This window comes from Manacus vitellinus, unplaced genomic scaffold (genome assembly GCF_001715985.3).
Source record: "Manacus vitellinus isolate BGI_N305 unplaced genomic scaffold, ASM171598v3 scaffold_7_pilon, whole genome shotgun sequence".
NCBI lineage: Eukaryota > Metazoa > Chordata > Aves > Passeriformes > Pipridae > Manacus > Manacus vitellinus.
Genome location: NW_021940813.1, coordinates 19,951,142 through 19,972,324, shown reverse-complemented (window position 1 = coordinate 19,972,324; position 21,183 = coordinate 19,951,142). Strand labels below are relative to the sequence as shown.

Genomic DNA, 21,183 nt, shown 5'->3' with positions numbered 1-21,183 from the left:
GACAACTTAACTGTGTGTATACACACACAAATACAGTGCTGGTGACTTTAGAAATCACTGAGAGCACAAACAAGGGTGAAACCAAAGCATCTTCATTTCATGTTCTTTCTTTAATTTTATGGTACTTGAACTAGCTTATTCCTCAAGAAGTACTATACATCATTTCTATTCTGTTTTCAGCAGTACTAATTTCTTCATTTTTCAGCTGATGGTCAAGTGGATTAGCATTTCCTTTGAAATACTGTAAAATTTGGCCATGGGTAAAATCAAATTCCATCAGAATAGTTAAGTAAACGTGTCTGTAGGCACATGGTAAAAAAACAAGTAATAGTTCAAAGCACTGAAATGCACAACAAAACTATATGGTTAAGGAAAGACTAAAGAACATTTCTTGGTGGTGTTAAGAAGGCCAGAGTAGTTTCATTATGAAAATCTACTTTCCAAGTAACTGGAAAATAGAAGAATCTCACGAAGAGTACTTTGGTTATCAAAAATTTCTGCTTTGACACTAAAGAACAAGGAAAACACTATAAGTATTTAACATGCACAAAATTTTCCCGCACAAAGTTTTTTTTTAGTCAGGTAATATTAATGTTCTTCACATTCTCCACAGCAAGTTGACAAACAGTACACTCAATTTTCTATTTGTTATTACATATTAGCATCTATAAATGCATAAAGCTATCACAATGAAACTTTGTGAATATGTATTACAAAAGTGTCAGCTGCAGTAAACACATTACTGTACACTGAGGTATGAAATCAAGAAGAATAAAAAGTGTGATTTTTTTACATATTTACATGTTTAAATTGCTCTTGGCTTTCCCACTTTGAAAATTCATAATTAGAATGTCTAGAGCTCTTAAGAGAAATTTAAATCACACTTGGCTATATAATAAGTTTATGGCAATGCTGCTTAAAGTGTATTTGAACTATATACAAAATGAGAACTGCTTTCAAAGATTACATAGTTTTCTTATGGACAAACCAAATAACTTGATTTTGATGGTTCTTGTAAATGTCTGTCTTCAACACAGCACAGTTTTTAGACAAAACAACACAAGTATTGTGCTGGAAGCTACCTAATAAATCATCAAAAAACCCCCAGAGCTTCAGACTGTCTTCACACCATAACACAAAAACAAACAGCTGCCTTTTTTCCATCAACTGAAAACAAGCTATATTATAAACAGTAATATCTCTGTAAATGGGACAACAGCTTCAAACCATTCCTTTTGCTAACTTATGCACAACAATAGCACTGACATTAGTCTCAAAGATAACAGATAGTCTGAAGAACAGAAGTTGTAAAACCTCAGGTGAAAACACCCAAGTCTGAGAATATGAATCTGCAGACAAGAACCATTACCACCTAAAATGACAGAACAGCACATCACGTATGACCACCAATGCAAAAAAACCCACAAAGCCCTCATTAATAGGCAAAACTCAGCTACGTATCTGATGACAGTACAATTATGATTTAACATATTTAATGTTAAATAACAAATATATTTTCCTCTATGGTAAATTGTAACACAACTCTTTTACTCAAACAGATCTTCCAGCTTTTTGTATTGACAGTTTGTTTAGATTAACTCTACTCTGTGTTCTGTAAAGATTTCTTCTCAACTTTGGTTCTCCCTGTTTTTTCCCTTTCCTATATCCTACTATCTTAAACCTATATGGGACCTTGCCTTAAATCTAGTATGTGCAGAACTAGAATTCCATGGGCCTCTAGAGATATTAAGACAGGGAAATAAGACACCACAGAACAGGAAAGTGTGGGTTTGTTTGTTTGTTTTTAGAAAGATGATTTCCTTACATACACATCTACCAATTCTTTTCAATTGCTTTTGGGTTTCAGAGAGACTAACTTCAGGAAATAACTACCAAATGTCTTAAGTTAATTTACTTGCAGACAATAATTTAGTCTTGAAGTCAGGTTTTGTTCACCTTAAAAAAAATTTCTGTATTTCTTAAAACTTCTTTGGGTTTCAAAGGATAAAGTTACCTAGGACTGTTTATGCTTTAAAAGCCTCGATAGCATAATTATCAAGCCACATCTTCAGTTGGTGAGGAAAAGCATTTAAAAAGACTACTGTCAACAACAGTTAAAAGTTGATAAAACACTAAAAGCATCCGCCCTATGTGACAACCTGCCCACCTAAAGGGAACACATACAAGCCATAATCTCTGCCTCCCTCTATCCCTCCTAAAAAAAAAAAAACAACACAGACCTAAGTAGTATAAAGTTACATTCCCCACCTCAAAAAACCAAAAACCCAAACAACAACTGCCCCCCAAAAAACCAAACCAAACAAAAAAAGAACCCAAACCAAACAAAAACCAAAACAAACAATCAAAACTCCCCCCCCCAAAAACTCCAAACCAAACCTTATCCCAGTTTTGATAATGACTGAAAGCTGTTTTTTATTTTTTAGTTTTGGATGGAGTCCCTATTCAAAACAGCATTCAATTATGAAGAGCACGTCTACACAAATACTGTGGCAAAGGCCATGAAAAACTCGCACGCAGCTGACAGCTGCTCTGTCAATCAGCCTATGTAAGGCCTCAACTGCTTTTTAGAAAAGTGTAATTTACGTCTATTGGTTAAAGGTCTCTAAAGTCAAAGTGTTCAAATTAAGCCACCCCTCCCCACCCCCCCAGAATCCAGATTTCATCCCTTGAGCCAGATGGTGTCATGACACAGAAGGCCCTACACAGAAATGACTGCAGCTGCTCCCTTTTTCCATGAAGAAGATATGCCAGTCATATTTCAGTAGAATATATAGCAGTCATACTTCAGCACCCTCCAGTCCAGAAATGAGATCTTGCTCGATTATCACCTGTAGGTAGCATGTTAACTTAGTAAAACAGAAACTTTGCTTCTCTTATTGCTCTAGTAGAAAGAATCCCATCAACATCTCTGTAAGGCACACAAAGAAAAAAGGTCTGATATCCACTTACATTGAGACCACATAGACCAGTGAGTGGTCCCAGTGAAGCCCGTGGTAGGAAGGCAAATCACTCAGACTACAGCTGGGTGACTGCAGCACCTGTTCTCATGTTACAGTACCAGACGCTTTCACCTACAGTTTCCTGCTGTCTAGGACTAAGATTAGCAATTCCCAACAAGACTGCTGGGAATTGCTTTCATCCCTCTGAGAAGGATTCCTCTTGACCAACTTGGGCTGCTCACCTTACAGGGAGCGATAGAAGAAAGGTGAAGCCTGGTCTCTGCACAGATTAGCCTACATAAGTGACAACTTTGTATCAGACCAGTCAGCAAAAGCTGCCTGGGTCAGTAAGAACTATTACACATTTTTATGCTTTTCTGTCTACAAATTGCCTTGAGATTCAAAGTCAATGCATATGCAAGCCTCCAGGATATTAAGAAAGCAAGCAGCAGGCAGCAATATTGTCCTGGGATAAAGTTTTGATGCTATTGGGTGGACTTCTTCACAGTAATACACACAATGAATTAGAGCTCTGAAGTAATTATCCATCCACCAGGGAATCTGCTTGATCAGGCAATCTGATGAGCTTGTCCAAACACTGGAAGAGTCACCAAAGTTACTCTGAGTGAGAGCGACAGTGCTAACTAGAGAAAAGGATGAATCAATCCAAGCAAGGAAATTTTGTTCCGATCACTCTGTAGGGTTGCAGATCTACAGTGAAAGGCCACAGAGGCACCCTGACACACATGTGGAGACTGAGAAGGCATAGAGCACACTCAGTCAGGTACCAAAAAGAAGGTCTAAGAAACCAAACTGATGAAATATACTATGTTTCTTCAGAAACTATGAAGGTCATGCTTTCGCCTGGATTTGTTCTACACCATGGCAAAGCCAATTGCTTTCAAAATCTCTCTCTTTTCTGCAAGCACCTTCACGCAATGCAGCCACGACAAAAAAAAGCCAAGGAAAAACATGCAGATGGCCTTGTTTAGTACATAAGCAGAATTTCACATTCTCCCTAAATCAGTTATTTATTGTACTAAAACCAGTATTTCTTTTTTGAAATCAGAGCAAACTAAGGCAATTACTTTTATATAACTAATACTAGAAAGTCATAAACGGTTAATTATATTAATGCCAGTTAATTTAGTTTAAATTTGTATCTTTAGGAAACATTGCTTAGCAAACAAATTCCAAAACATCAAATGTAGCATTTGAACAAATAGATTTTAAATACACCTTTAAAGCTTTTCCCTGTTCTTCCTTTGGTTTAAAAAAAAAAAATAAAAATTAAAACATCAGTGCTCAGTAGTAATACAAAGTGTATTAATACTTCCTACTTGCCATTATGCATTTTTACAGACTAAAGCTCCCACTGCAAGTACTATATCGCTATGCTAGAAATTAATTACAGAAGTAATCCTCTTCTTTAGCCTTTAAAGGATTTTATGAAAAAAAATCTAAACTTTGACAAAGCCTGAATTTCCAAAACAGATGGGGAAAAGAGCAGCTGTTATAAAAGTCTTAAGTAAAACAAAAAAAACCCCCAAACCAAAACAACAAACAAAACCAACAAATTCAAAAACCTAAAGCATTCCCGTAAGAACAGTAATATCTGTTGTTTTGTACAGCTTCCCAATTCCTTGCTTCCGAGGCAAAAATTCAACTAGTATATCAATAATAAATTTAGCCCAAATTTGCTAATCCAAATATTGTAAACAGAACTTGTAAAGAATCCTGTATTACTGTATAACATAATATTGCTGTGATATAGTAATTATCACTTACCCTGACAACATCTCAAATATAAGAATTCCTAAGGCCCACCAATCCACAGCTCTTCCATGGCCTTTACTTTGTATAACTTCTGGTGCAAGGTACTCAGGAGTGCCACAGAGAGTCCACGTTCTGGGAGTAAAAGAAGAAAAAAAACCCACAAAACAAACAACAAAACCAGACTGAAGTTAAACTGAAACACAGTAATAGGAAAAAACAAACACACACATATACCTATGTATTTACTGTATATAGTAACAGAAATAAGAAAGGCCTCTACAAGATCTAAACAGACTGCTTTGATGATGCTCTCCACTTCTGTAACAGAGATACATGGAAATGAATAAACTTCTTGGCTGCAGAAAATGTCTGTGGACTGAGTTGGCTGACTGATGGTATGGTACTCTATCTATTAGCCTGCATGTTTCTTTGAAAGTACTAACAGTGGTTTTCACCCTGTGAGCTGCAGACTTTGGGAGTTCATGGACTACTACTGACAGGCACAGCAGAAGACAAGCTTATTGGCCTTTTCCAGAAGAAGGAAGAAGTTTTGTTTATAAAAACAAAGGGAAGAAGGGAGTTAAAAAAGTAGTAGTTTAAATCAGTAAATAGTCACACATACAAGATAGATTCATTTTACAATCTAAGTAAAGTTTTTCAAATAGTATTGAAATGAAACCTGTTATCACTTCCACAATATCCATTAAAACACTTTGTATTTTTAGTTATTTAAAATATTTACAAGGTGTAGTTATGCAAATGTGAGATATGTAAGCAGCACTATTTTTGATATATTTTCATGTCATTTTTAGTCACAGTTTTCTTTGATAAGGTAAGGATAAAACTGCTAACTAATTGAAATGTACATTTTGAGTTCTGTAAAGACATGAAATAAATTGAAATTAAGCAGGTATGTTTACAAAGATCAAATTATAATTTGAAAAGAATATTCTGAAACCAATTCTTCCAGAAATATATTGCTCTTCTTTGTAAAAATGCCCCAAGTAGAATTTGCCTGGTTTCACTCCCCTGATTTAAGTATACATTTGAGAAAAAATGTGCTTTCATTCTGAATAAACTGCACTTACTCAATACCAAGTCAAAAGATGAAAAAGTGCTCACCAATTCAGAGAAAATGAAATAACAGCACAGAATAAGAAAGAAAAAAGTGTATCACATTTTAAAAACAGTTCTAGCTAGATATGACACAGAATAAAGTCACAAATGGTCACTGCACATGATTTCTACCTTGCACCAAGAAAACCTCTTATTGAATATTTGTGAGAGCAGGAAGAATCTTTTCCAAGCAAACTGGTAACATGCTCCTGAACAAATGCATTAAGATGAGTAGCAATCACTTTTAGAAGTAATACTAATTCAACAACTTTTCTGAGACTGCAGGGAGGTGATTGTCCCATCCTACTCTGCACTGGTACAGCATCACCTTGAATACTGTGTGCAGATCTGGGTACCTCAATATAGAAAAGACATTAAGCTATTAGAGAGCATCCAAAGGAGGCCAACTGAGATGGTGAAGGGTCTGGAGGGGAAGCTTTATGAGGAACAGATGAGGTCACTTAGTTTATTCAGCCTGGAGAAGATGAGACTGAAGGGAGACCTCATTGTGGTCATCATGAGGGAAAGCAGAGGGGTAAGTTCCTGTCTCTTCACTTTGGTGATCAGTGACAGGACTTGAGGAAACCACATGAAACTGAGTCAGGGGAGGTTTAGGTTAGATATCAGGGAAAGGTTTTACACCCTGAGAGTGGCTGAGCACTGGAACAGGCTCCTCAGGGAAGTGGTTACAGCACCAAGCCTCAGAGTTCAAGAAGCATTTGGACAACATTGTAAGGTGCATGGTGTTACTCTTGGGGCGTCCTGCACAGGGCCAGGAGTTGGACTCAATGATTCTGATGGGTTCCTCCCAACTCGGCATGTTCTATGACTCTATGAATTATTTTAAAGAGAGCTTTTGCGAGGTGTTCTTCCCTTGTTTTCCTTTTGTTTGTTGGGTTTTTTTAAGCCTTAGCTTATATTCATAAAAATATTTAAGATAAAGGAAGAGGAGCTGTACAGTCAGCCAATGCTTTAAATGAAAAATTATGACCTGAATTTCTTCAAGCTTGATTTTCCTATGGTGAAAGCTAAATTACTCCAGCTAAACTGTCAGATGGGTAAGACACGCTGTGCATCCAATGTGCTTCATGGCTCTTGAAACTACCTTCACTAGTGTAAACAATGCATTTTTAATTTTTATCATAAATTTATCTAAAAAAGTTTAAACTCTCATTTTCCAGATCAAGCATACTGAAGAAATCTCTTACTTTCAGCACTGCTTGACACTACTGCCATCTAGCAGTTGCATGGATCAGCACTACGGAATTCAGAAAAAACAGCAAAGCTCTGTTGTCTTTTAAAACAAAAATTTCTCCCTCTCCCAAATTTAAAAAGCTATATGCAAAACAGCATTGTATGCATTGTTATTCACACTGATTTAGCCAGCTCTGCAAGTGAAGCAGCTGACAGTTCTACTGTACTTGGAAAGAAGAAGGTTTTCATCCCTTATTAAGGTCATTTACATACAAGAAAAAAAATAAATCATTTGACCATGACTTCCAGGACCTACAGTTTGCTGGGGACAATGTAATTAAAATGACTCAGTTACCATACAGGTTATTAACAAGATCTTTTTATGGAACCAAGAGGAAAACTGCGAATTAAGCAAAGGCTAACATAACTTCAAGTCTCCTAGCTGCACTAGGAAATAAAATTTATTACCAACAAGAAATTTATTCTCATTGACTAAACAAAAACAGGGAAGAAGCTCGTGTTCTTTTCCAAACTACGTATTTTGCTGTAAGATGTGTAAGACTTGTGTTTCCCCTTTTGTTGGTCAAGAAACAAACTACTTAATATTTTGGAAAACACATCAAGTAAGAGCTATAAATAGATAACATGCCTAAATTATTTTTTATTATTACTATTTTATGACTATTTCATACTCATCTGAAACTCCAGATCATCCTTTTGAAGATAAATTACAATGCAGAAAAATTAAAGAATAGACTGTTCCCTTGAAACTGCTAGAAAATATCCACTGCTCTGCATTTTCAGGAAAAAAGCTGAAATGCAGGTAAGCAATAGTTGATAAGGTTGAACATTGAATTTTAAAATGTGGAAATAAAACAAAGAATCTACTGTGGTTACAAAGGTAAGCTATAAAATAATATTTGTGGGACTTATTAAGAGTACTATTTGAAGAAGTTAATGTATTTTAGCATTCTACACCATTCAGTATCCATCTCTGTAGTAATTGTCAGGCTTCTAGCATATGAGCCAGAGATTACCAAAAATGTTCTTTTTGGTATTCTAGCTATTTGTTTGTAATACTATTAATAAAGATTGCTTTGTTTCCAGCCCACAAAAATTTGTTCTGCAAGATAGTCTTGCTTGTTTCTACAGTGACAAACAATACACTTCATAAACCAGACTTACTGTGTGTCTTACTTAGTTTTTTTCTCTGCAATATCCACTCTGTAGAAAAAACATGAGGCACATTCAGCTTAAGCAACAGTGCAGAACTATCCTGAATATATTTAGGATTAATCACTTCAAGTTTCTAAAAGACTTTCACAGGTAATTTTTTTTTTAGGAATATAAACTGAAGAAACTAAAATTAACATTCCAAAAAAAAAAAAAAAGTTTTAACTTTACCTAAAACTTTTATAACTTTCTGAGTGAAATCTGAGCATAAAAAATATAAAATTCCATGCAGATTAGTTTTGAGCTTCTCTGAAAGAACACAGGAATTAAAAAAAAAAAACCAAAAGTATATACAAAAAAAAGACCAGATTAGAAAAAATTTGTAATGAAAATACTACACACAAAACATGGTATATACTTTTCAGAAAAAGAAAGGTCTACAAATGTAATGGCTGTAAAGTTCAAAGCAAATCCTTTCTAGAACCTTCACGTAACAATAATTTATAAAAATCCCCTCCCCATCGCTCTTCTTGACATTGCCCCTTTTTTAAAGTATAAATGTACTTACAAGAAACTGAAAAGGTTATTAAGTCTTCAGTTAAGCAACATCAAAGTGGAAAAGAGAAGAAATAAACAGCAGCTGAGGCAAAGACACACTGTTTTGGAGAAAAATTTAGAATTTTTAAACGTACACTATGACTGCAAAAGGAGGAACAAGGATAAACAGGACATACCAACACGGAACAGAAGGAGAAAAGAAAACCTCCTCTCCTTCCTCTGTCTATATAAAGAAAATATTAAGAATCTAGCCCTTCAGAAACTGTACTAATAAGAAGGTAAACATGTAGGCTGCTTCCCAGAGTGGGAACATGAGCTATGAGCCAGACACTTCTTCTAAAGAGCAGCTTAATTGGAGATGGACATGGTGAACACTTTGTGTTTTCACATAGCGTAATGGGAAGGAAGGAAAATGTGTACAGCAAAACCTCAATTGGGCAGCTACAGAATCTTTCATGTGAAGTATTATGTGTCAAGAATGTGTAATTGTATCAAAGGTCTCCTGGAGATGATACTCTAATTTCCATACGTGTCTTCTTCTCTCTAGGAATATATCTGCTGATCCCGAGTAGCAGGTTACCTCACAATGTTTGAGAAACATAAATGCTTCTTGTCTTATTTTCACAATTCATATACACTGTGTATATACACATCTACACACGTGTACACGTACATGTCAGGTTCATATGTACAGATGTTTGCCAACATAAAAATGACAAAACGTATCCCATAATTTTAATTAAATAGCCTATGCCGTAAACAAAAGAACTTACTGGAGTGCATTTGTGGATAAATGGTGACAATTGTGTATTTTTACAGTGACAAAACCAGCTTCGTAAAAATGACTTCAGCTAATATACTAGTGAGTGTACTGCTGGAACTATCGTGTAGTTCCAATAAAACCAATAACACAAAAAACTAAACCAGACTTGCACAGGTGCAAGTCTTTGCTCTAACTGATAATGTTCTTGCTCCTTCCAGTGTTATGTTCTTTATTTATATTACCTGTCATACATTTACAGATAAATCAGCTAGGAATATAAAACTACTATAGTCTTCTATCATTCAATTTAACACAAGCTAATCGATTTCAATTCCCCTCCAGGAAATATGGGAAACAAAAAAACCAATTAAAACCAGTAGTGATAACTTGTTTTGATGTCCTAAAATGCATTCAAACCAATCCACTCATAGAGATTTATCTTCCAGGTTGAAAAATATACTCTGATGTGAACTATCACCTTATTTAACTAAGGGTTACTTCTGTTACTTAAAGCCACAGAAATCCAAATCAAGAATAACCACTAAGTGGCAGTATCTACATGTCAAGAGAAAGTCATAAGAATTTGCATGAAAATGTCTTATAAAGAGATTGTCCCACTTTCTTACATGTAAGTAGCATTACCTCTTTCTGCAAGAAGTTATTTTGATCTAAAAACAAAGTATTAAAAGAAAAGGTCAGCATTTGGATGCCTATTTGCTTGCCCAATGGAAACTGAATTCAATCAAATGTGTTGATATTAAAATTCTACGGTTTTCAAACATACTTGTAGACCTTAAAGGTGAATAGAACCAGTTTATTAGTTATTAGTTGTCTACCATTTTTCTGTGCCAAGGTAACCCAGCACTGTGTGCATGTAACCCGTGGGGAAGCAGATATTATGACCTCCATAACATGATTTGATTTCTTATCTGACTTTTACTTTGTAAGGGATCCATTAAGTAGCTCCCTCAGATCCACTCTCCTTTCAAATTGATGTTGTAGAATTATCCTCACCCACCGAACCATCTGTTGCAAAAGCAGCATCAAACAGGTACACAGATGAGTGAAGAGAATAAGCACCTATATAACACCTAACTAGCTGCCTCAACTAGAACAATATAATACTGTTCCCCTTAAGAGATGGCTCAAGGGTATAATATCAAACTTTGTCACATTGCTTTTCTGATATGACAGGCTAGATTTTCCTCCGTTTTCTTGAATCTCAAAGCTCTTGCTTCCTTTTAAGAACATGCATGTCATCTTGGAAGAGTAGTTCAAACAGAGAGAAAAAACCCTCTGCATTATCAAAAAGTTTATATATACTATTAAAGCTTACAGTAATGTAAAAGTTAACAGTTAAATAAACCAATTCTGCTAAAGCTGGTTTCATTGTTTTTGTCTAGATTTTTTCAGTTTCATTTTAGCAAAAGGCTAACACAGTATGCAGTTTTAAAATGTTATTCTCACACTTCAAAAGTCTCTAAAAGGAAAGCAGAAGGAAACACGAGTTACAAAACATTTAGCCATTCAATATGTATGGAGGATTAATGTACAGATTTTAATATTTGCTCATATTACTTTACTGAACTCCCTTTATAAAAGATGACTGCTGAAAACTTCAATATACAAAATCACTCATCTAAAAATATTTTTCTACTGTTGCTTATGTGTGATATTGCTCCTAGTTATACTTAAGGGGTAATACGGGTTTCCATGTAGTCATTTCAAGATGATCACTTCCTTCATATTAAATGACTTGACATGTATGAATCACATGGGGTGTCAGATGAAGTGCTGAAATCAAACCTTTTTGTTCATAACTGTTTAGCAAGCAAAATGTAATTACCATAAGAAAACCCCACTTACCTATCCACCAGCTTTTTAGCAAATCCAAAGTCAGTAAGCTTGATATGTCCTTCTTTGTCCAGTAATATATTTTCAGGTTTTAAGTCTCTATAAACTATTTCTTTGGAGTGCAGGTATTCTATTGCACAAATAATTTCCGCAGAGTAAAACAGTCCTGTGCTGTTGTTGAAACGCCCCATGTTGCGCAGGTAACTAAAAAGTTCTCCTCCTGGTACATATTCCATTAACATATATAAAAAACGTTCATCGTGGTTGGTCCAAAATCTGTAATAAAAGTATCATTTTACTGAATAAAGAAATTATGTCTCCAATTTGCTTTAGAAGAAAATTTCCGTAAAATGAATGTAACTAATTTCTGATGTCTAGTCTGCAAATATTAAACCCCCAAGAATCCAGCAAGATTATGTAACAGACATTCAGGGTAGCTGATTTAACCTGCAACATAAAACAGATAGCTGAGGATGAGTACAGCACAAGCCAAGGAAGTAAATTAACTGATAGACTCTGTTGCATTGTACAAAATAGGTATCTGCTAAGCATTAAATAACTGACTTGATGTAAAGACCAGACATTTCTTACACACCTTACATTTTATGTAATGAAACACTGTCAAAGTGATGGGGGTGAGCAGAATCTGCTTTTGTAAAGACTTTCATGACAATACGTTCAAAATAAGACATCACAGAATTGTCCTTCTATCTCTTCTTCCCTGGAAATACACAACCCCAGCTAAAGAATCAGATCACAATCCTTGCTCTTCTATGGTATCTTTTAACAAAAAGCAATAGGAAAGCAAAAATGACACCAAAACAGGATTCATTTCTGTACCTCAGAATTAACCCAACGATAAGTACCTTCCATTCCTCAGACTGCGACTGCCACCTTCGATTTAAGAACTATTATTGTGGTACAGTCATTATTAGTGTGCAGTAAAGAACAGTAAAGAACAGGTAAAGAAGAAAGAAAATAATTCCATGTGGCTTTAAAATGCTTCATTACAGAATACAGTAATCTTCCTTCCCACATTTCCCTAAACTAAGCTGTTTTTCTTTCTATCCACACTAAACAACTCACATACCACACACCCAAATGTAACTCAACTGTTAAGAAGAAATTATCTGTAACAACACCTTGAAGAACACCATCATTTAATAAAAAGAGATAGCTCCAATTTTTTAATAAAAGATAGAGAACATTGTATCCCTACCTACTTTATTGATACAAGAAGAGAGGCTACTTTAGCTTCTAGTAACTGCCTCTGCAGTATCACAAGTACTTCTGCAGTATCATCTGGCACTTAATCAAGGCAGAGAGCCTCGGTAAAGACAGGGAGAGTAAGCTGAGGTCCCAAACACCTGAATGACTTTTACTCAGTAAGGTTTTATTTTTTAATACCAGCACTGAGGCAACCAAGAAAATGAGATGGACTACCAGACATCACTAACAGCTCCTCCATTCCTTCAAAGTGATGAAGAAAGCAGAGTCCAGGCTTGCCTTTGCTTTTATGGAACTTCTTCCCTATGACAGCCATCAACATAATGAATTGACTATTGATGATGTCCACAGTATCTTTATTGACTGTTTGTAAAAACACTCTGGAGATGAACTTTAGGTAGTTAATAAATAATAAACAATGAAAGAAGAACAGGAGTGGGCAAAACAAAGCAAACCACATATTTAAAAGAATATGTACGAGGAAAGAAAGAGCAAAATCTGACAAAGAATACAGAGGGGAAAAAGTGGAAGATCTAGACCATTAAAACAAAGTAGCTTTACAGTAGTTTCCACAGAAAAAATGGATATGTTATTTGATATACATGAAAAAGAGTAAAATTAAGAACTTCGATACCTGCTTTAAATTGCTTTAAATGGTAATTCCAATACAAAAAAGAAGAAAAAAATCTCAGAAGCTGTGATCAGAATATCCATGGTAATGTTAACTCTACAATTCAGCTTTACTACATGAACTTTCGATGCCATTGTGAACTCTTACAAACAACGTGTTTTAGCTTATAGGTCTACAAGACATAGTGGACTTTTATTAAATCTTGTTCTCTTGAAAAAAAATCAAAAAATACATGTCAACATTACAGCTCACTATGAAGTGTTGCACACAGAGGTATGAGATATCACTCAAACATGCAGTAAAGATTGCAAGAGCACCAAACAAGCATTTACAAAAAATTGTTTAAAAAAATATGTAGATAAATAACTTAATGTCTACAGAAAAACTGGACCTCCCTAAATGCAGACAAGACATTTCTCACAAGCAACAGGAAAATGAAAAAAAGTTATATAAACTCTTTATATAAAGGAAGACAGGAAGGACGAACACCGAAAATCAATTATGTGCAGCATTACTTATTATTTTCCATCATAAAATGCTGAAGTATTGTGCTTCACTGACACAGATTCCTTGAGGAAAATACCATCCATGTTTAAGATGGTGAAGTTAACTGAAAATATAAAACCCGGAAGGCAGATAACACAGTTTAAAGGCACTGAAGCAGAACTATATCAATTTTTTTCCCTTTTTGTTAAACACTTAGTAAAACACTTTAAAGAATTCATAGAAAAATCCACATCTATTAGGCAGCTGAAAAAAGCTGTTACCCACATAAAAAGCTATAGAAAGTGTTATTTGTCATACAGTCAGTGATAATCACCCATGAAAACTTGTTTAACCTAAAGCACACAAATATTATTGTGACTTAAATTTTAACTACCTCATTTCAGCTAGGTTACTTTGAGTCTCCTTTGCCAAGGGACAAAGGCATCACATGGACAATTACATGAGCACAGCTGATGCAATGTCTCATTGGACATTTCAACAGAAAAGGTAGAGCTCTAGAAGACGTCAAAAATGTTTGCCTTGCACACAAGTAAACTTCCATTTGAATTGTGTCCTTTGGCGACTTTAAAAATCTGGTATTTTGGAAATAAGGTATGAATGAAATTCAAGAAAACTTATCAGTTTGGATTTTTGATCACTTCAGTACGGACATGAATCCCTGCATCCCTATCTCTGACATGTCACACAGGTTTCTCTATTCTCACTCTTCCTGACACTCAGACCTATTTAGCTGGGTTTTTTTGCTGGGTTTGGTAGGGTTTTCTTTAAAGAATTTACTTATGTACATAGACATACACATAAAATCCTGTTCCCCCTGTTCCGTCCGTATTCCAGCCAGTCTAACCAGATGCACTCAGCCTCTTCATCTTGCTTTCCTCCAAGCATCTCAAACTCGACACACACCATAGAACTCATCTTACTGATACTGTGCCATACACAGGATTTCTGAACACTAGCTGGAAACTAATTGCATCATGATGCTGGAAAAAGCAACAACACACCAGAGAAAAAGCCTCCTCCTGTAGGGTTCATTCCATCTTCTGGATGACTATAATGCTGTTCCTTCTTCTTTCTCTCTGATACTTTCTGAGCCCTGGGAGGAGACTGCACTCCTGGCAGCTAGAGACTAACTAAGGTTAATTTTGTCTACTTTTATGTAAAACTGATTAAGGCAGGTAAATGCAAAACAAATCTTGGTCAATAGCCCTGTATCCATGCATGAGAAAATATAAATGGAAATTAACTCTGCAATTACCCAGAGTTTTAGTTATCCAATTAACAGATCTGGACTCAGATACACAAGAAATGCTGTGGTGCTGTGAACAGAAAAGTATGATAACTTCTATCTTTAACAATGGGATTATTGGGATCATTAGAATTACCATAATTCCATGGAAAAAAAAAAGTGTTCTTTATGAATTGTGTTTAAAACATGTTTCTGAATAGGTTCCATCACTTAACAACCTTAAATATGGGAATATCAAAGTCCAAGAAGTGATGCAGTTATTTAAACTCCTTAAAAATAAAGTTTCCAAGAGTTCACATAAGTTTTTAAAAAGCAGATATTTAAATTTAATAATATCTTTAGCTAGATACCTACAAGACATACATGTAAAAATACTTTTATCACATTTCTAACATCAAGGATCATTCTAGAAGTCATTTTGATGAGCAAATCCTAACAATTCTTCATTAGCATTTTCCCCTCACTTAAGAAGATTTCTCTTCTGCAGAATGAAAATAAGAGACAGAAAAATTCTTATCATAAATTATTGCTTAAATGTTTAAATTATGCATCTTGATTTTAAATTCTTCATTCTTCTATAATAAATATTTTAGTCCAAAGTCTATTTTAGTCTGGATTATGTAACAGAAATTAAATGCTCAGCATTGGTTAATTTACGTAAGAAGTTGCAATGAGACCCTGGAATATTTTAACTGCACTTAATGCATGAGTTAAATGAATTAAAAAAACACAAGAACTTACAATCTGATCAAAAAGGGGTGGTTGACTTCTTTTAAGACAGACTTTTCGTTGTGCACGTGTTGCTCTTGCTTCAGTCGAATGACATCAGGAATGCTCATTACTTTCAGTGCAAAGTAACGTTTGCCCATTTTTTCCTTCACCAGATGAACACGTCCAAAGGTACCCGTGCCTGAAAAGTTGAAGTAGAAACATCAATTTATTGTAAAAGGAGAAAAAAAAAAACAGTGATAACTTGCTTAATCAAAACCTACAGGAACTCAGTTCCAGGTTAGTTTGTTTTGGTTTTCCTCATATTTCCACATATTCTACCTGTTTTCGCAGAATTCTTTTTCTTGGGGTTTCTCGATTTTGTCAATAGTGATTTGATAAAAAATAATGGTATTGTGATACTGCAACTCTTTGCATAGATACTGGAAGCATTTCTCGCAAAGAAGAGAAATGGTCCTAAGAAAGGGTAATGCAGATGCACACAAAAAATAAGTATGTAATATGTAAGTTTCAAATGTAACCAATTTAAATGGAAGAAGCAAAACTGTTGCCAAATGCAGAAGAAAAGCTGGGAAACATTCTCTTCAATTTCATTATTTCCATTTATTAATTATTAAAACTAGTAGTTCAAAATCAATCAAGGTTTAAAATGTAAGAACTCATAACGCAAAGAACACAAAATACAGAATCATGATGACAACAAAAAAAATTTAAAATATTCATCTCCCAAGGTTTGGTGACTGAGAACAGCTCCAGTCTCCAATTATTCAGGGTAGGGAATTATTCCCTTAAACATGCACAGAGAGGTGAAGTGATTCAGTAGGATAAGGAAGTGATGGGAAAAAAAATACTTAAAAGTTGCTGACCTTTCTAAAAAGAAATTAAAAAAAAAATCTGCTTATAGTGCTGCAGCATTTTATCACTTTGAAACAGTAGCTCTCTGGCACCCTTTTTTTGGAGTTAATGTATTCCATTTTCAATTCACTCTTAAAAATATAAAAGGAAAATAAAAAAGATATTGATTTTTAAATAACGTATTAGCATTTGTCTATTCAATCATCATCATCATACAGTAGTCATTAAAGTTCCTTTTCAGTGCACTGAACTCATGACAATCATACATAACTGAACTATTTCTTTTAGTTTGAAATGAAAGTTAAAACTAGCACATTTAGCCACATTACTATTTGTAGTGCAGCACAGTGTTACACGTTTGAACAGACATTTCGGCTCGTTGGATGGTTGCTTATTATTTTTCAGCTCATTAAACAATGCCATGTAGATTCCATTACAGAACTACACCAGATACTTTTAATCCCATTCTGACAGAAATATGTGCTGCTATAAAGGACACTTGGCATTCAAACCAAGTGCCTAACTTGTAAAAGGTCACTCTCTCCAAAAAAAGTCAAAATCCTGTACTTGAGCTCACAGTCTTCCCTTTCCCTGCACATATCCTAGAAAGGTAGCCCACAGATGCATTACAGGGTTATTAATTAGTATGTCAATTGATTTCAGATTGTGTTAATCAGTCACCATCAATCTATACTACCAGACAATTTTAATTTTCTAAGATGTGTAACATGTGCAAGGAGATGAGTATGTGTGTGAAAGGAAAGGGGAAAGAGATCAACAAATGAACTTCTAAAACTGCACTATTTGGGGAGAAAAGAAAAGGGAATTTTTACCTCTGGTAAATTCAAGAAACTTGAGAATTTATTTTTAAAATGTTTGTTTTCTGTATGTCTATTCTCACCTAAAACATTTACATTTTATTTAACAGTTTTTCTTTCCAGTCATCTGTAATATTGTTTAATACCATTGCATTTACTTCAAAACAAAACAAAGTACTCATTTTACAAACTAGAAACTACCAACTCCAGCAGTCCAGTTTTATGGAACTTGCAGCTCCCCTAACAATACAGTTTTCAAAGCCACCTTTTGAGATAAAACTTCTCACTACACAAACACATCAATGATTACCATTGTCCAAGCACAAAAGATTCTATCAAAGAAGTTTTACGTTCCCACCTGTCCCAAGTTACAGTTCTTTAACCATGAAAACTGTACAGAGGTCTCAGAAAAAGCCTGCTGTTATAACAAAGTAAGCCATCAGGTTACCCTGGAAAATTTATCATGCAATTAAATCCTTTAACAATGTAGTCACATTACATGACTATACCTGTAAACAACTTTATTTGCTCAGGGATGAGCTTTTGCAGTAAAAAAACTCCCATACAAAAAAATTAAGGACCAAAAGCTTCCAAGCAGAGACATCTGTTCAAGTTGCTTTAAACACTGATTATTTACATCTACGTTGAATAAACAGAATAAAAAAAGTAACAAGTTATTTCAAAATTAGGAGTTGAAATTTTAATTCTAAGTAAAAACACTGTGAGGGATAACTAGTCATACTGCACACTGAAACTAAAAATCACCCTTCGTTTTTGCAACTTCCAAATGTGGACTCAGGGAAATTAACAGTACTAACCCCATCAGCAAATGTGGGTTTTACAGGCATTTTGATACCTGTATGAACAAAGTGCTTCCACAGACATATGCAACAGGAAAGTCAGAAGTGAATACATACCTAATTGCTCCTAGGTCTCTAGTGATTGCATGTTTCATGACTTGTTCTACTTGTCCTAGAAACTTTTCTTTTAGAATGCTTTACTTTTCCTTACGCTATTGGTCTAACTGTACAAACTGCTGCGCAGAAATAAAAAATCACAAGTTCCATCCATTTTCAAAGAACCTGTCAGGGACTTATTTAGCAACACTCCTAAGTTTGAAAACATTGCCTCCTTAAAAACGTCTTTGCCAGGAACAGCAAAGCTTGGCAAGCTATTCCAGAACAGTGGCAAGCACCTAATCTAGAGCGCCTCCGGGAAAACCAGAAGACCACACAGACAGGAGAGAACACAGAACTTCCCTAACCAGTTTTATTTCTGAACTGATCGCAGGCAGTCTTTTTTCAAACATCTTTAACCCAATTTCAAGCAATGATGGAAATCAACAAGACTGTATAGACTAAGAAGCCATCTAATATTTGTTTTCAGACATCTCTCATAATATGAATTTTCTAGCCATCACCTGCATTTATAGCTAATGCAGCCACTAGGCCTGCATTAGCTGGCAGTACCCAGACACACACTCACCACCCTTCCATGGGACTAATTGTTAACCTTTTTTTTTTTATGCTCAGCCAGTCTTCAAATAACCAGATAAAGTTTGCATACAAAACCGACTATAATTTAAATACCTCACTTCAAACTTTTGGTCTGGGTCCCCTGTTCATACTTTGAGCCATTTCTGCAAACATTTTTTAAATTTTCTTCCTTGTAACTGGGGGGGCTGGGGGAAGGAACAGGATGACAGTCAAAGTGGAAGGCTGAGACAAGATGATGTTATGGTTGTTTAGCATAGTCAAGAAAACCTAACTCTTTTATATAAACAGGTCTTCTTGTGACTAGATGTAAATTCTGTTCCTCAGATTCACAATAAAAAAACTAAAAAACTGAAGCAGTGAAGTGGCAGTGTGTAATACAAAGGCCCAACTCCATAAATTTGAGGGAAAGTTTTTGGAAGCAAAGAAAGGCAGGGTTACCAGTCTTCCATCAAAGCACCACTGCCTTTTGCCCTCCACCAAACAGACAATAAACTCACAGAAGTTTCTGTTAATCCCTGTGAAAGGACTGTTCAACCTTTTTCCCTGATTACCTCAGAGCTTAGCTGAATGAACTAAATGAATTCAACCTTTTGTGACAGATAAGTAAACATTCCTTAGGATTACCTTAAAATAGAAATATTTTATACTTGCACGCTATGAACGAAAGGAAATTCAGTATATAAAAACCTGTACTTTATTCTACTGACATTTATTTCATACTTGGTTCAAACCAAGGGAACTTCAGGGACCTTGTACCATTCTGGATGAGTTCTGAGAATTACCAAGTACTATCCTGCTGAAGGAAGAGCAATGGCTACATACACACATGCATATCCCCACCTGTCTTTATAGCACATATTATTAGAGTTTTAGAGCAAAAAAAGCACCTCAGAAAATTATACTTCAGCTATTACTAGAAGGTCGAAGGTAGATTTGTGCAGTTTAGTTTATTTGTGCAGGCCCCTTCTCCCTGATAAGGCATATGGCAGGTGAAGGTTTCTGCCCACAAAAGAAAGCGAAGAGTGCCTGTGCTATTTACAACATAATTCAGGATTTTCAGGACTAAATGGGCAAACAGAATAAAAATATGCAAAATGCTAACCACTAATCCAGTACAATCTGTTTACAACAGAAACAACAAATTTTTTTGATCCCATTGCATATTTTATGTGGTTGTAGAGCTTGAAGGAATGCCAGCAATCTTCTCCATTAGGTAACCTTCTCATGTTAAACACACACAAAGGGCCAAAACCTGCTGAGGACCAGCTTGGCCTAAATATCAAATGCAAGAAAGGCATTTTCAGTCTTACAAAAGCTGGATTCCCTAATGCCATGCCAAAATACCACAGCCAGTTTCCAGGATTTTACTCTTTTTGAAGCCTGGTAGAAAAGAATAAAGAATGTGGGAACATTTCTGATGCAATTTTAGATACTTTTGATGCTAGGAAAACCAATCCTGCAACTTTTGTTTAGCTACAACAAGTGGTGAGTAGTCATGTAGTGACTATTTTGCTATTGATGTAGGTGACTAATTTAATGCTCAGTTTGCCTCTTTATTTGCTCCCATTAATTAGGCCCGGCTGTTCCAGCTTCCCATCCTTTTAATCCCCAGCTCTTTCTTAAAACCAAGTTTGCCTTGCTTAGATAGATACCATCTGTTTTAATGAAGAATAAACTAGGTCATGTGAGATCTACCACCCTGAGGGCTGCTTTCTGAGTCCCAAAGGGTTTGGTCCCGACTTCGACAGATGCCTACAAAAACCATCAGATGCATTCACTTTTATTTACAGTTAGAAGAAACATTTCCTACTGTGACACATATTAGTCTTTATTGATAGCCACAAGCACAACAGACTTAATTCTGTTGACTATCAGAGATGAACTAAGCAAATTGTATCACATTACAAATTCACTACTGAGTGTCAAATTCATCTTTCATTTAAACTTTGTCTCATTTTGGGATGGAACTTGAACAGCCTAGCCTGGGAAATGGAGGCTGTTACTAATTCCTGACAAGGAAGTGGCACAGCAAAGGAAATGAGCCTGCCCTAACAGACCGGTAATCAGAAGACTAACACTTGGGAGAAAGATATGGGGAAACCACAAGGCACAAGTAACTGTGGGCTTCTACAACAAATGAGGCAGATGGCACATCAAAGGACAACTCAAAATGAGGATGATGATTTTGGACATCATAGTAGCCAAGTTCACATTTTTATTAATGTTTCAACCCATAAACCAGTGTCAACTGAAAATGCCAAATTCAGTGTCTTTGCTGTT

General features: G+C 35.4%; 1 protein-coding gene across 1 annotated transcript in view; it reads right to left on the bottom strand.

The window, feature by feature from the left end:
• Positions 1-21,183, bottom strand: part of PRKX (protein kinase X-linked) — a 46,383-nt gene that overhangs the window by 10,158 nt on the left and 15,042 nt on the right. Inside the window, exons 2-4 of the mRNA XM_029964824.1 lie at positions 15,747-15,915; positions 11,407-11,670; positions 4,749-4,868 (exon numbers count right to left, since the gene is read on the bottom strand). Coding sequence (XP_029820684.1) covers positions 4,749-4,868; positions 11,407-11,670; positions 15,747-15,874 — 512 coding nt within the window. The 5' untranslated portion in view covers positions 15,875-15,915. The remainder of the gene's footprint in view (positions 1-4,748; positions 4,869-11,406; positions 11,671-15,746; positions 15,916-21,183) is intronic.